Genomic DNA, 15,721 nt, shown 5'->3' with positions numbered 1-15,721 from the left:
ATAAGCTGTATTTTTAATTCGCGAGCCCCTTGATATGACTCCACAGTTCCCAGTTTGAGAAACGCTGCTGCAAGCTGTTTTCAGTAAATGTAAGCATAAGTTTTGCAATGAATATTTTATTGTAGATGGATTGTGGCTTGGATTTTCAGTGTTTTAGCCTGTATTGAAATGTAAATTTTGGATATTATGTAATTTATGTTAGTGGTTTCATTGTCAGGGACATAAAACGGCAGGCACACCACGTTTATCACTCGTCACCTTTGAAAGGAGACGGTTACGCCTGGGAAACCCAGCCAACCTGGCAAAGGTCATCATTAAAAGCCAACTGAATTCAATATTTAGTTCGATGAGGTCACGTGGTTTGTGGAGATCAATGTGTAATAGCTTGATACATAAATCAGTATGTTAGGACGTTAAATAAACTAGATCTATATATAGATCTGTGCGTAGGCCCACGTGTGTATATTAGCAGTAACAGTAGTAAGAGTTCAATACGATACTGATCTTTTATTTTAGTTCTGCCTCTGTCCAACGTCACAGTTTGCGGCGAGGGTGAAGAGAGATAGCAAAAGATTGTACTACCTGTAAGAAAAAAATATATATATATCGAAACTCTCACCTTATACTCAGGCAAGCAGTGGCCAGAGCATTGGATGAAGGCAACCAGTTATCTTTTGTTTTGATTTTTAGTATTCTGGCGTCCACGACCAAGATAAGCCACTTAAAACTCAAAGGTCAGTCACCGGCAGAAATACTGTATAATGCAACTTCTGTACTTAATGTACCTACTCTATTTTATAATTGGGAGAACTAATTTCAAGCTGAAATTTCTTCTGCCAGTGGAGCATTTTTATACATGTCCTATCGGCGGTTGTGCATTTCTAGCACACACAGAGGGTTTCTTATGCCAAGGAGACGACAAGACACCTGGGAACTACTTAGGACAAAAAAGATATCGAATTCATGCCCTGAACGTAGGTCTAATGGAATCCACGATTTTTTTTATTGCATTGCGTTGTCTAGTGTGGCCTGACAATTGCTGACAAGCAAACATTCTGATGGGGGCAGATAGGAAATTTAATTTTTTTTCTTTCACCGTGTTAATAATGTCAAAAAAGTGCTTATACAAATTTTGGCCACTCGACCGGAATTACGAGGGCCTTAAAGAAATAAGTTCGCCAGGGGTCATTAACAGAAAGAAAACACAATTACATCGGAAAAAATTATTGGAACAGACACAGCAATTGTTGAGCTAATTTTCAACATATTACCCACCGGAATTGAGACATTTGTCATATCATAGGATCGACATTTAGACGGTTCTGATCCCAGGCGGCGGACTTCTACGATTTAAGAATACAAAAATTGATCCTATAATACAGTAGTGTCAGAGTTGTAAGCTCCAAAAGCAGTTGTGGAGCTAGAGTCGGAGCTTGAACTTGCTTATGTTGTGGAAGCACCGGAGCTCGGAACAGGTATAGTGGAGCGCTCCGCTCCGTTTAGGCTGTGTCTGACAACGCTGCTGTATTATGAAAAATGTCTCATTTCAAGTGGGGGATATGTTAACAAATAGCGCAACAATTGCTGTATGTGTTTCAATAAATCTTTCCATGCAATTGTGCTTTTTTTCTGTAAACGGCCCCAGGGAAAATCACTTTCTGGACGGCCTCGTAATTGCGGTCGAGTGTCCAAAATTTGTATAAGCACTTCTTTTGACATTATTAACATGGTGGAAGAAAAAAATAACTTTTTTATCTGCCCCCATCAGAATGTTTGCTTGTGAGCTATGAGGACCTATGTGACTTTTTGATCATTTTTATACTGTGCATGAAAAATACAAATGAAATTAATTGTGTTATCCCTCTATAGATCCCTACTGTTAATCGCTCTTTGAAATTTGTTCAAAATCATTTCGTGAACATTCGACGTACGTGATGGGATATGTGGCGGTGTTGCAGTTGTCTCTCTCTTAAGCTTTTTTAATACCCTAAGCACAGAGTTGCATTTTATTCCTCTTACAACTTGGATTTTTATGGAGCACCTACTTAACATTTGTTAGGGCTGTATTATGTGCTACAATTCAGAAACAGCCACTGTACTTACAGAATATGGTTAGGCCTACTTCGAGACTTTCAATATTGCATATTTATGAAATAATTGCTGCTGTATTACGTACTACAAGATTGCAGTGGTCAGTGCAATGATTTACAGCATTGTTGCCATTACTTATCGAATGCCGAAAACCATTAACAAGTGTTATACAGGGATATCATTTTATTTTTACTTCAATTTTTATTGTACCTGAGTTTTTGAATGTACTTCACTCCCACCCCTTCTACTAATGAAGTTCAACCGTCCTCCACACAGATCCAAGACCGCATATACAGTCAAAGTAGCCTTACGGTCATAGTAAACAGTATGTTCCAAAAATATGTTCGCGTTTGCCAGTGACGAAAGAGCTTTCAATATTGAATAATTTTCGCACAGGTACTGTCGTCCATTTGCCTACGTCGTATCCCGGTTTCCCCCACCAGCTTTTATTCGCCAGCTAGTGGCTGGGCAGTCTTATCTCTTTTCTGAAAACATTAATTTCTGTTAGGAATTGGACGTCTACGTAATATTATACAACCGTTTAAAATAACTTAAATAAAAGGGCCTCGTTAAGTAATTAACTGTCACGTGATTTCCCCCCTTTCTACGACCCTACGACATAACCACTTGGATGGACAGTAGATAGCATGTCTGAGTAATTTTATCTGTGCGGTTCGGGCAGAAGTGAAGATTGAATTTACAGTACGTAAGGTACTCTTTTATAGAGTAGGTACAGAATTATTTCAACATGAGTTACTAGTACGAAGGACGAAACTGATAATTGGGATTAGGTACAATAGTCTATAGTGCGATAATATGCACATTAGAACTGAAGCCTGTATCGAAATGAACGGCCACCATTTTAAAAAATGTGTTTAAATATCCATATTATGATTATTTTTCAATTTACCTTCATTCACTATATTGTACGCTAATGTGCTGTAGACAGTATAATATATACATGGACAGCTCAGTTCGTGAGTAAAAACACTCATTCTTAATACTGTACTGTATTTTGATTAAACAAAAACCTAATGAAAATTATCAAACTCAAAATTGCGATATTTTCTAGTTTACGTAAATGGATGAACTACTTTTCTTCCCTCCTATACCTAGTAAAGTGATTTGTTTGTATATTACGCCAGTATCATCGAACTCCAGTCGTGGATGGAGGTAGCAAACGGCGTTGATCCAGAGGTATAGGCAAGTTAATATTAAAAATGTTAGTAAAAATAAAATGATGTCCCTGTAGATAGGCTTAGTATTTCAGCTGCCTAAAGACTGAAGTTAAAGACGCATTGGGTTTATAGTACGCCGAACACAGGTAATGCAACGAATAAGGATATAAACAAACAGGTCGTCGCTGCGTGTTCGTGGAGTACAGTCAACTCCCGTCAATCTGAAGCTATACTAGTAAACACATGCTTGAGCCGTGATGTTCATTTTCATCGTGATCTTTGCAGTGAATAATAACGTGCATTCGTAAGTTACGGAACTTGAACATATGCGGATGTCACTTGAAATGACTTTATATTGCAAGAAATTCTTTCAATAGCACATGACGTTATTGGTTTATAATGTAGTACAAGATATTCCTATTGTCTGATATTTTTTCATGTCTCATTAGGATATTGCATGTCGTTCATCACTGAAAACCCACTAATTTTATATGTACTTTTCTAGAAAATTCTTAAAACGTAGATTATTTAATTCATTAATTGGAATGTTGGCAATGAACAACATGGTAGGCTACACAAATCCATGCTAAACGTCGAGTTAATATCTTCATAATTTTCAGATTTTGATGGTACTGGTTCTTTTCGATTACGTTCAACACACTTTCTGTGCCTTTTGGTATTGCAGTGTCTTTCAGTGCACTGTTTTTGTCACTTCTACATTTATTTTACACAATTTATATGTAATGTTGTATATATTGACAGTGAAAATATTAGTACAAATATCCCCAACTATGCCCTGCAATATTACACGCTTGAGCGTCTTACCTAAGGCATTTTACCTCTGCAATGAACCTTCAATCAGCCAGATGTAGTTATTTAAATAATACGACTAGTAAGAGCAGTGATCGATAAGACTACTCACTATAATTGCGTCCCGGTGTTGAATTTCTAGAGAAATAGCGCAGAGGATGCGTAACTATTTTCTATACGAACATACTTATACCTGCGCTGTGACGTCACATATACTTCGAATGAGGCAGCTTTATTCGCTCGTTTTCATACTCTGTCTCGCTATCATAATATTAATACCCGACCACAACGCGATAACACGCTAGAAATTCCACTTCACACATCATCTCTGTATTCCTCATCTTTCACTGTTGCTACCTCTCGTCACTGGAACTCTCTGCCGCCTGAAGTCAAGGGCTGCCGAACATTGAAATCTTTCAAATCCAAGTTAGAAAATTATCTTATGACGAGTTGCCAAACTAACTTACTATTATGACAAGTGTTGTATTGCATGTTTCCACGTATTCACATTCTTTTTTATGTTCTAGTGATATTTAACTTATTTTATATTTTTGTTTTCATATTTTCCGATAATGGTATATCTATAATGTGATAAGTTGAACTATATATAATCATAATTTTCCTTACTGTGTGTACTTAAAAATATTGTATTCATTATATGCTTTGTACTGCACTATTTTATTACTATTATTATTATTATTATTATTATTATTATTACTATTCTTATTTTTATCATTATTATTATTATTATTATTATTATTATCATCATCAATAATTATCTTATTTTTTTATACTTTGTATGTCTCATTTATTTTGACCTGATGTTCACATTTTATTATGCTTTTTCCTTTCTCTCTGTATGTTATATATTATGTCTGATTTCTACTTACTTGTTGTTTACATTTTATAATTATTATCTTATTCAGTTTTGTGTGTAAAATTGTAGTGTACTTTGTAAATTTGTAGTGTTTTTTGTAACGCAGTTTTACTCCTGGTTGAGTGTTAGAGAAGGCCGTATGGTCTTAACTCTGCCAGGTTAAATAAATCATTATTATTATTATTATGATTATTATTATTATTATTATTATTATTATTATTATTATTATTATTATTCCAGTTTATAGGTAGCTGGAATACGAAACCTAGTTATAGATTATGTAACATACCGGTTGATGAAATGAGGTTGCCCCAGACTTGAGCGAACTGGAAGATCATGAAGAATATCCCGAAGAATCTGACGACCAACGTCTCAGCGGGCACGTTGGTGAGCTCCGAGTAGATCTCGGACACGACGCTCAGATACGTGCACTTGCCGCACCACAGGGGACCCCCGCCGAAGCCGACGAGGAGTCCAGCCGGGATCATAGTGTAGAAGGCGGGGTAGAACTGCGCGCCGATGTACGGCATGTAGGCTATAAACGAGATAGCGACGGCCCATTTGCAGCCGAACTTCCTGCAACATCACTTAGAGTTACTAAAAGCAGTCCAGTCTTGGGTGGCATTACAAAACATTCAATTACGTTCTCTACACCACATAATTCGCATGGCCCAGGCCTTTATGCAAGTTCATTATTTCAATAATTTAGTTAATAATTAATTCATATATATTTATTATTTAATCATTCATGCGTCCAGCCTTCTTTCAGTGCCTTCGTTAACAATTTCGTATTTATTTTTATGCTCGACCATGCCGAAATGTAGTAATTATACACCTGGTAGCAGACCTTTAATGCATGTCATTAAAGTACACCTACTCATTAAAGGTCAGGTCTTTCAGCCAATGACCACTCAGGTTACAACTGTTCAGCCAATGACAGGTCAGCTTTCTACCGTTATAAAACCGCAAGTATCGATTATTCTCGGATATGCAATCGAAAGAGAATTAGCGAAAAGTCACGGAGGCTGGAAATCCAATACTGTCGCAGAAGGTTATGTTCTGTTACTATAATAATTAGCGTTAATTGTAAATAATATTCAAATAAATTCAATTTGTCATCTCGTTTTTCAATGTCTAATTTAATTTCAATGTTATCTCTGTAGGTTCTTATGGCATAGCAAGGTCAATGTGAACATCTGTTCCTCGGAAAAAATCAATACTTTCGCGTCTCCGCACATCTCACAACATACGGGACATTGCTCAAGGTCAGCTACAAAGAAAATTAATAATATCAAGTTAGAAATATGGTCGAGCATAAAAAGTCGTATGAAACTCGCCTATAATGGTAATTAAGAAGCTCGTATGAAAATTATGAAACTCGCTTGCGCTCGTTTCATAAATATCCATACTCGCTTCTTAATTACCTTCATTATAGGCTCGTTGCATAATGTACTATTATTATTTCACCCATTTATTTATTTTTTTGTTCATTCCGTCATTCTTTATTTTATTTTTTATTTATTCATCGTCATCCTTTTGTTCGTACGTTCATTGGTTTATTCTTTTAATTAATTAATTATGAAACAATACATTAATTAATAATATAATTTCATTCTATCATAAATTAATTACCTCACTCATTCCTGCATTAACACATTCAAACACTCTTCAAGCGAATCACTCATGCAGTCATTAATGAATTAATTTAGTCACATATTAATTAATTAATCGCTCGTTTATGAATTAACTCATATTATATAAATTAATTGCAGCTCTTATTTTAATGTTTATTTCCTATTTTATTTTATTTCATTTTATATATTCCTCTTATGTTAATATAGGCCTATTATATTATATAATTTCACTGTAGCTGTACTTTTGATTTCAGTTCCTATTTTATTTTACTTTGTATATGCTCTTATATGCTTATTAATAATATATCTGAACTGCGACCGAACACGAGCGCTCCTCATTCGGTCCTCAAATTTTGTTAATATTACTGTATCTCCTTTTCTATATTGATTGTATTATTTTATTTATATTTCTATAATTGTAATTATATTCTTTATATTTAAATTTAAATAAATAATAAATAATAATAAATAAATAATACTTTATAATGAATTAATCCATTCATTGATTCATTAATTCGTCGACCTGGTTGGCGAGTTGGTATAGCGCTGGTCTTCTATGCCCAAGGTTGCGGGTTCGATCCCGAGCCAGGTCGATGGCATTTAAGTGTGCTTAAATGCGACAGGCTCATGTCAGTAGATTTACTGGCATGTAAAAGAACTCCTGCGGGACAAAATTCCGGCACATCCGGCGACGCTGATATAACCTCTGCAGTTGCGAGCGTCGTTAAATAAAACATAACATTTAAACATTTCATTAATTCAATCATATCTTAATTCACTCGTCGATTAATCAGTGAGTTGATTAATTAATGAATTTATTTATTAACGAACCGGTTAATTAATGAATGAGTGAATTAATTATGCGACGAGGGAGTTAATAAATTTATTAATGAAAGAGTGAATCTAACAATTAGTGAATGAGTGAATAAATAATGAGTGGATAAATAATGCATGATTGAATGAATTAGTGAATTTGTGAATGGGTGAATGAATGGGTGAATGAATAAGTTAATGAATGATTGAATGAATGAAGAAATTAGTTATTGAGTCAATGAATGTTTGCATGAATGAATATATAACTGAGTGAATAAATGAATAATATGAATAAAGGAATGAATGTGTGAGTGAATTAATGAATGCCTGTATGAGTGAATGAATGCCTATGTATGAATGAGTGTATGAATGAATAGGTGAATGAATGACTAGATGTGATTAAGTTAATGACTTTCAGTGAATATATGAATTAATAATTAATTAATCAATTTGCTGATTAATTAATCAATCAATCAATCAATACATTTATGTATAATAATTTCACTCTGTCATTAATTAATAAGTTCACCTATTCCTTAAATAAATAATTAATTCATCCATTAGATGACCCATTAATTGAATCATCCATGATCTCATTAATGAAACAATTCATTCAATAGTTCATTAATTAATCAATCACTCGTTTATGAATTAATTCTTTCTCTTCATAACGAATAAAATTAATGCTTTCATTAATCCATTAATTCTCTCATCGAGTAATACATACATTCATTTATCTATTAATTAAAAAATTCACTAATCCATTGAGCCACTCATTCACTAATTCACTCATTTATCAATTCTTCTAATTTTTAATTCACTCACTTATCAATTGATTCTTTCACCTTGTCTTCAGTTCATTAATTTATCAGTTCATTCATTCATTCATTCATTCATTCATTCACTCCTTTATAAATTCATCAATTCACTCATTTCTAAATTCATTATTTCACTCCATCAATTTATCCATTCACTTATTAATTCACTCATTCACTAATTAACCCGTTCATTAATAGAATTATTCGCTTATTTATTCATTAGTTTATTTCTTTACACAATTTTTTATCCAATCATTCATTCATTTTTTACATTTATTTGTTAATCCGCTAATTAATTAATTAATTAAATCATTTATTCATTCGTTCACACGATCGTTCGTATATTAATTACTCCGTTTGATAATTAGATTTTAACACTCAAACTTTTACACATATACCTAATAGTGTTAAATGAAGTCCCAGTTACAGAATGGAATATATTTCAGCTTGGAATTGTTGTGTCCACTAAGTTTAGCTGTTTCTTTAAAATTCCTCCTTAGAATGATGTTTCACGAATTATTACACTTAGGAAAATATTGAATACGCACAAATTCGGCGAAATAATGTTAATCGAGTGTATCGCGACCTCTAGTTTACAGCGTTAGAAATGCTCTGCTCTTATTAAATTGCAAATAAATCTACATGTTAATTCACACAGCAATACTGCGTTTGAATATTCTCTTTGCATTATTTCTAATTATAGTAGCCACAAGCTGTAGAACACGTAGCAAACCACGTGACTCTTTTTTTTTTTTTTGAAAATGTCGGTTTTCGCATTGAAGTTGTCATTCACGCGAACTTCGAGCGGCTGAATGCTTTGTCTTTACAAATTATTTGCGCTTAGGAAATACTGATAAGACCTAAACAGTCCAGAAAATGTTACATATCCCTTTAGAAGAAATGTAGCTAATTGTCATTCAAGTTCCTGATTCCGCAAGATTCATACATCACAAAAAAAACTTTCGCAGACATAACTGGAAGTTGCGTGATATCTTGACATTTTGCACTCTGTTGTAGACGCAAGAACGTGCAAGTTTTCGTAGTTGCGTATCGGTTGCATTACCAGTAAAAGCATGGCAGTATTTAATAATCCTACACAATTGAAACAAATTGGCATGTGTACGGGGAATTAATGTCTCTTTGCGATGAACTATGGGAATTACGAATATACTCTATAATTACAACCTTTTTTCCCCCACACAAGGGAATGTAGAAAAAAAATTAATGATTTATCACTGGTACGGAACCGTTTTGCTACAGAGAAACTGTTTATATTTTTCAGTTCTCCACTATGGATAGATACAAAGCCCTTATTATGTAGTTTCATTTTATCACGTCCAATTTTCTAAAAAATGTTTTTTTCTTCAAAATTCATGAAAGTGTCTAAATATTTAAATTAGTACATATTCTTAGATAAATCATATTATTATTATTATTATTATTATTATTATTATTATTATTATTATTATTATTATTACGTTATATTGGTAATTTAGACATAATGGAATCAATAAAATATTATAAAACAACATAAATTATGAACAAAGTATCTCTAAGTTTCAGTTTTCTTCCTTATTATTGCTAGGAAACTTTAAAATTCACTTCATTTCTACATTTATTCATATGCCGTTCCTTGAAACTGGTAGGTATAAGCCTTATATATGTGTTTATTTTGTGAAACGAAAGTTTCTTATGTGGTGCAAAAAAATTACTTATACAGTATATAAATTAATCCCGAAATGCATATAGAGTGTTAGTTGGAAGGCCGGAGGGAAAAAGATCTTTGGGGAGTCCGAGACGTAGATGGGAAGATAATATTAAAATGGATTTGAGGGAGGTGAGATATGATGGTAGAGACTGGATTAATCTTGCTCAGGATAGGGACCAATAGCGGGCTTATGTGAGGGCGGCAATGAACCTCCGGGTTTCTTAAAAGTAAGTAAGTAAGTAAGTAAGTAAGTAAGTAAGTAAGTATATATAAATTAATTATATAATATAATAATATGGTATTACATTAAAATAATTGTTATTAATAATTATTAAAAATATTTGTATTAATAATTTAAGATTTTTAATAATTAATTTTATACTCTCGAACGTTATATTATGGCGCTAAAATATGCTTTTAAAAATTATATATCGGCACCTCATTTTTAAGATTTTTGAAATTCTTGTTTAAATTTTGAAGTTTTTCGTTCTTATTTCCAAAAATTACAGAAAATATGGCACGATAGAGAAAATCTCAATACAGGTTCAGATTCAAAAACCTTCATTACCTAAAAGCAGTCATATAATCTAAATTATACAGTATTAGTTTTTTTTAAATCATGAAGTATGCCAATTTTGACGTTTTTCATTTTTATTTTCAGAATTAAAGAAAAACCTGACGTGATACAGAAAATATGAATACAGATTCGGATCCAGAGCACTTCAGTTAACTAGAGTAAGTAATTTTTTCTCTTGTAGCAGAAACATTTTTTGAAATGCATCTATATATTATAATTTGAACTGGTAATGAAAATTACGGGAAAACAACAGAACGGATTTTAATGAATTACCCGTCAATTTGAAGCTTGACATCCAAGGATTTGCGGAAAAATAGTAGTTTTCAGTGACATGTCAATTTTCCTACATAATTTTCCTATTTTCCAAAATCCATCTGTCGTCAGTTTAATTTAACTAATTGACGGATATACAAGGGAATGTAACAGTATTGATATGGTACTGCCCTATGACCATGATGACAATTTAATAAATACCACACCAATAGAGTATTTGCACTCCATCATATCATGTGGGATGCCTCCGCACAAATTAAAGCTGAAAGTTGTAATGCTTATCCGAAATATGAATATGCGCTTTGGCTTGGTAAATAGAGAGATGTGTAATAATCTTTTAAAGCTAGAAGTGATTACTGGTGCACTGAAAGAACAAATAACCTATTTACCACGCATTGATTTGCTGTTCACCGACAACAATTATTTGCCTTTTAAATTTAAAAGGCGTCAGTTTCCATTACGTCTTGTTTTCGCAATGACCGTCAACAAAGCACAAGGCCAAACTTAAGACAAAATTGGAATTTATTTATCTCGGTACGCTTTCAGCCATGGACAGTTATATGTGGCAGTCAGTAGAGTCGAAGCTGCAAGTGATGTGAAAATTAAGATTATATCTACTTCACATCAAGGTCATTTTGCAGGTGTTGAAAGATATTTCACCAAGAACGTCGTTCATGATGAACTATTGAGATGAAAAAGTACTTCATTGAAGGCATAATTATAGTTTCATTTACTTTGTTATAATCAATTAAACGATTATCAGTTCCAACACAATGATATTATAATCATTAAGATACGCAGCTAATGCTACGGCGAGCCATTAGTATCAGTATAATTCGTGTGGTCAAGACCATCGATTAAAACAGCGACTAAAATTTCGTTAAATTAGTTCTTAATAAAATTTCATATTCTTAGGATTTCATTTTATACAATGTTCAGAAATGCAATGAAGCGGAACTTATATGTGTTATTCTTCGTATAGAAATACGTTTAATATAATTCTCTTGAGTTATGACGTACAGCTTGCGCCAGGGTTTTTGGCGTGTTTCCTAGAGTATAATATCCAGTATGTGAGCATATTGTTAGTGCAGCTGAGAACGGTACCACTTCCTATACCAACCAATACCATCAATACCATCAAACCAATTTAAGAATAGGCTAACGAAATATTTTTCTAACAATTCTTGTTAACAATAATAGCTTTTTCAGGTTTCTCAATGTTTAATGGTTATATATGTATATATATATATATATATATATATATATATATATATATTACAGATAAATATCTAAATTATCTCATTATTATTATTATTATTATTATTATAACTATTTCTTACCAATGTTTATTATTGTCACACTAACATTACTTATCCAACTTTCAATATTTACTTTCATGTATATTTATTTATTTATTATTTGTTTATTATTTTGCTAATAATTGTAACATAAAATATAAAATATACAGAGAAACTTTAGCTCGCCCCTGAAAGAGTAGAACTCGTGCTCAGGGGCGGATTCCTGAATTGAAATTAATAATTATACAATACAATTATAATTAATAATTATACAATACAATTTGCAATTATAGTATATAAATTTTAAATTTACAATTTTTCAATCTTTATAAAATCCATACATAACTTTTTAAATTTAATACTAGAACTATTCGAATTGACAAGATTAGGATATTTAAATATAAATTTGTTATATATTCTTGGGCCTAAATTACTAGTATGATTAAATACTGCAACAGTGTTGCATTTTGGTTCAAACAATCTTAAAGAATTCATACCTTTTGTTTCATAACTTTGAATTCATACCTTTTGTTTATGGTCTAGATATTAATGTAATAACTATCTGAGCAATTGTATTCAATTAGAATTAGAGTCTGGCTGGGCGGAAGAGAAGGCCTACTGGCCTTAGCTCTGCCAGATTAAATAAATATACACGTCACATCAGCCATTTGCCAAACACAGTTTTCAGACTGACTACGGTAAAGGTAAGACACTAGCACTAGCACATTACTTATTTCACACGCCAAAAACGGTGACGCGAACTGTACGATACATACTCTGCAATTTTTTTATTTTATTTGAAATTATGTGTATAAAAGAGGTGAACTGAAAAGAGAGTATGCAAGCCAACTAGTATTCTAACAGTGTAGTAAGGAAAGGGGTCAGTGTCGGTAAGTTTTTAGCTATATGCTATCGCATGATTAAAATGTGTTGAACTTACCTTATCACTACCACTGGCAGAAACACGTTGGAGAGAATAAGGGCGAAGTATATTGTAGCCAGAGACGCTGTGCCGAGGCCCTCTGCGGCGTTGACAGAACTCTGAAGATTTCCAGCACCTTGGAAGGCCGTAAAATGCACCATAAAAGCTAAGCTAATAACCACTATATTCTTCATAATCCTCCACTTTTCTGATGGTTTAAAATGTATTTTTCCAGATTTTCCTGCTTCTACTTCTTTTACATTTTCTGGATTCGGAGCGTTTTCTTGTTTAGTTGTGCTTTCGTGAATATCGCCTTTACTTATTTTAGCAGCCATCTCCAAAGCTGTATTACTTTCATTCGGTTCCGTCATGTTGGTGGAATTACTCCGTTTAGCAACTGTTACAAAACAACTAAAATTCGTGTCAAAACCTTAACACCGATTAAATTGAGGTTTACGAAGTCTGCATGCTTAATAATAAGTTGATCGTGTATTTACGATTATCTGACAAGGAAATCGATCTTTTATCGATGATAAGAAATTTAATCACTCTCCAAAACAATGTTGCAATAAGAATTGTTAGACTGTTATCTGTCCACCCTTGTGATACAAAGAATAATTATCATCAGTCAACCAGACGACAGTCCATAAAGCTCCTTTCGCTGACCTCTAAATCACTATTGTATTGTTTCGTTTCTGGTTCGCGTTGCTTGCTCACAACATAATATCACAACAAATTCTAACAGTTTGAAAGTGTACTAACACCCATTTCGTGTACAATTAACACACAGCTTTAGTAATACTTCACTGACATTCACAAACTAAGAACCTAGGTTATGAAGCTACGTAACGACACCGGCTGTAAGAGATAAGGTGTAAGAACGCACTGCGGTTGAGACTGTATTTTCCGTAATGCACATGAATGACTTGTCCTTCCACAACAAGCTTGTGTACTGCTACTTATCTTTAACGACCTTCTTTAAGTATCGGCACAAACGACTGGAATTGTGTTCCGTGTTAGTTACCCCAAACGTGGGAGATTTTCGTGGCTGGCGTGTTGCTGTTTATGTAATTGTCTTTCTTCTTCCGCCGTGTCACTTGAATCACTGCCACGAGTTACTGAATCGTTGTCCTCGGAGTTAGGCCGTTTAAATTAGCGTCTTTAGAAACGCAACAGGGCTTTGCACATGACTATTGTTCGGAGATGCAAAGACTGACTCGTGTTGTGATCTCTGAGCCTCGAGATAAAAATGAACGGCCCAGCCCAAGTTCCCCGACATGCTGTCACACGATACTGATTGATTAGCTTATTATCGTGCAATTTTAATGTTTCTCTGTAAGTTAATTTTTGTAAGTAAATTTAACGACACAACTACGCGGTTGAAATTCCTGGCGTGTGAATTGTAATCCTTAATAAGATTGATAAGGTGGTGAATGAATGTAACTCACTAGAAAATATTAAATTGTTTGGTGTAATAAATTCGGGTTAAAGGACTGGGTAGTATGACCGTATGGTTTTTCTGTATAAGTGAAGAAATTTTCTATTACAGACGTGGACAAATTATTAGACTAAATTAATTATATGTGCAACAAAGCTGTATTTATCGGTAGAAATAATGAACAAAAATGTATTTTGTACAGACATAATGAACAAAAAAATTGAGTCTGGAGGCTACTAATATTTTGTGAACATTTCCTTATTCTTTATTAACACGTTGATTTTGTCAGTGATGCTGGAAACCAAAGTTTGACACGTTCTTTGAATATCAGCATCATTTAGCTAGGTGGTTCAATGAGTCCATATTTTGTTATAAACCACATTTTGTTCAATTTCTTCTTCAATATAGATCACAGATTTTCAATTTCGTTCATGTCCGGTCTTCTTGTAGGCCATTGGAAAATATCTTCTGGAGTATATAATTAAAACACGAGTAGTACCAACATAGGAAGAAAAAAATACTTAACCATTGAAAAAATATACCAGAAAATGTAAACAATCATATTTACAACAATAGAGACTCTGTGAATTATAGTGATAGTTTATATGATGAATTATATTATGTTTCTAAGAAAACGTTTTAGTCTAATAATTTGTCCACGTCTGTACTCTTCAACTTTTGAATCTATCAATTTACAATTTTCACAGCATACACACATTCTTTGCAGATATATTTTGGTTTTCAGACTTTCTCTTTATAGCTCATATACTTGACTTTATAAAAAATTTAAACAAGAAAAGTATTAATTAAATTTATGTTAAAAACATCGATACTTTAGAAACATATTTCCTTAGAAACTACTGGAGATAGGAGGCTGAAATATTGCATATTCCTATTTTAATATCATAGTGAAGAAGCATGTTTTGGTGTGGTTGTGAAACTTCGACTCTCACTTTGAGAGAGGAACAGAGGTTAAGGGTGTTTGAGAATAAGGTGCTTAGAAAAATATTTGGGGCTAAAAGGGATGAAGTTAGAGGAGAATGGAGAAAGTTACACAACGCAGAACTGCACGCATTGTATTCTTCATCTGACATAATTAGGAACATTAAATCCAGACGTCTGAGGTGGGCAGGGCATGTAGCACGTATGAGTGAATCCAGAAATGCATATAGAGTGTTAGTTGGGAGGCCGGAGGGAAAAAGACCTTTGGGGAGGCCGAGACGTAGATGGGATGATAATATTAAAATGGGATATGATGGTAGAGACTGGATTAATCTTGCTCAG

The 15,721-nt window shown here is 33.3% G+C and overlaps 1 protein-coding gene across 1 annotated transcript in view; it reads right to left on the bottom strand.

The window, feature by feature from the left end:
• Positions 1-13,514, bottom strand: part of LOC138706306 (UNC93-like protein) — a 48,578-nt gene extending 35,064 nt beyond the window's left edge. Inside the window, exons 1-2 of the mRNA XM_069835426.1 lie at positions 13,018-13,514; positions 5,246-5,532 (exon numbers count right to left, since the gene is read on the bottom strand). Of these exons, the coding sequence (XP_069691527.1) occupies positions 5,246-5,532; positions 13,018-13,370 (640 nt within the window). The 5' untranslated portion in view covers positions 13,371-13,514. The remainder of the gene's footprint in view (positions 1-5,245; positions 5,533-13,017) is intronic.
• Between the last annotated feature and the right edge of the window lie 2,207 nt (positions 13,515-15,721).

Source organism: Periplaneta americana, chromosome 1 (assembly GCF_040183065.1).
Source record: "Periplaneta americana isolate PAMFEO1 chromosome 1, P.americana_PAMFEO1_priV1, whole genome shotgun sequence".
Lineage (NCBI taxonomy): Eukaryota > Metazoa > Arthropoda > Insecta > Blattodea > Blattidae > Periplaneta > Periplaneta americana.
This window is presented reverse-complemented; position numbering and strand designations above follow the sequence as displayed.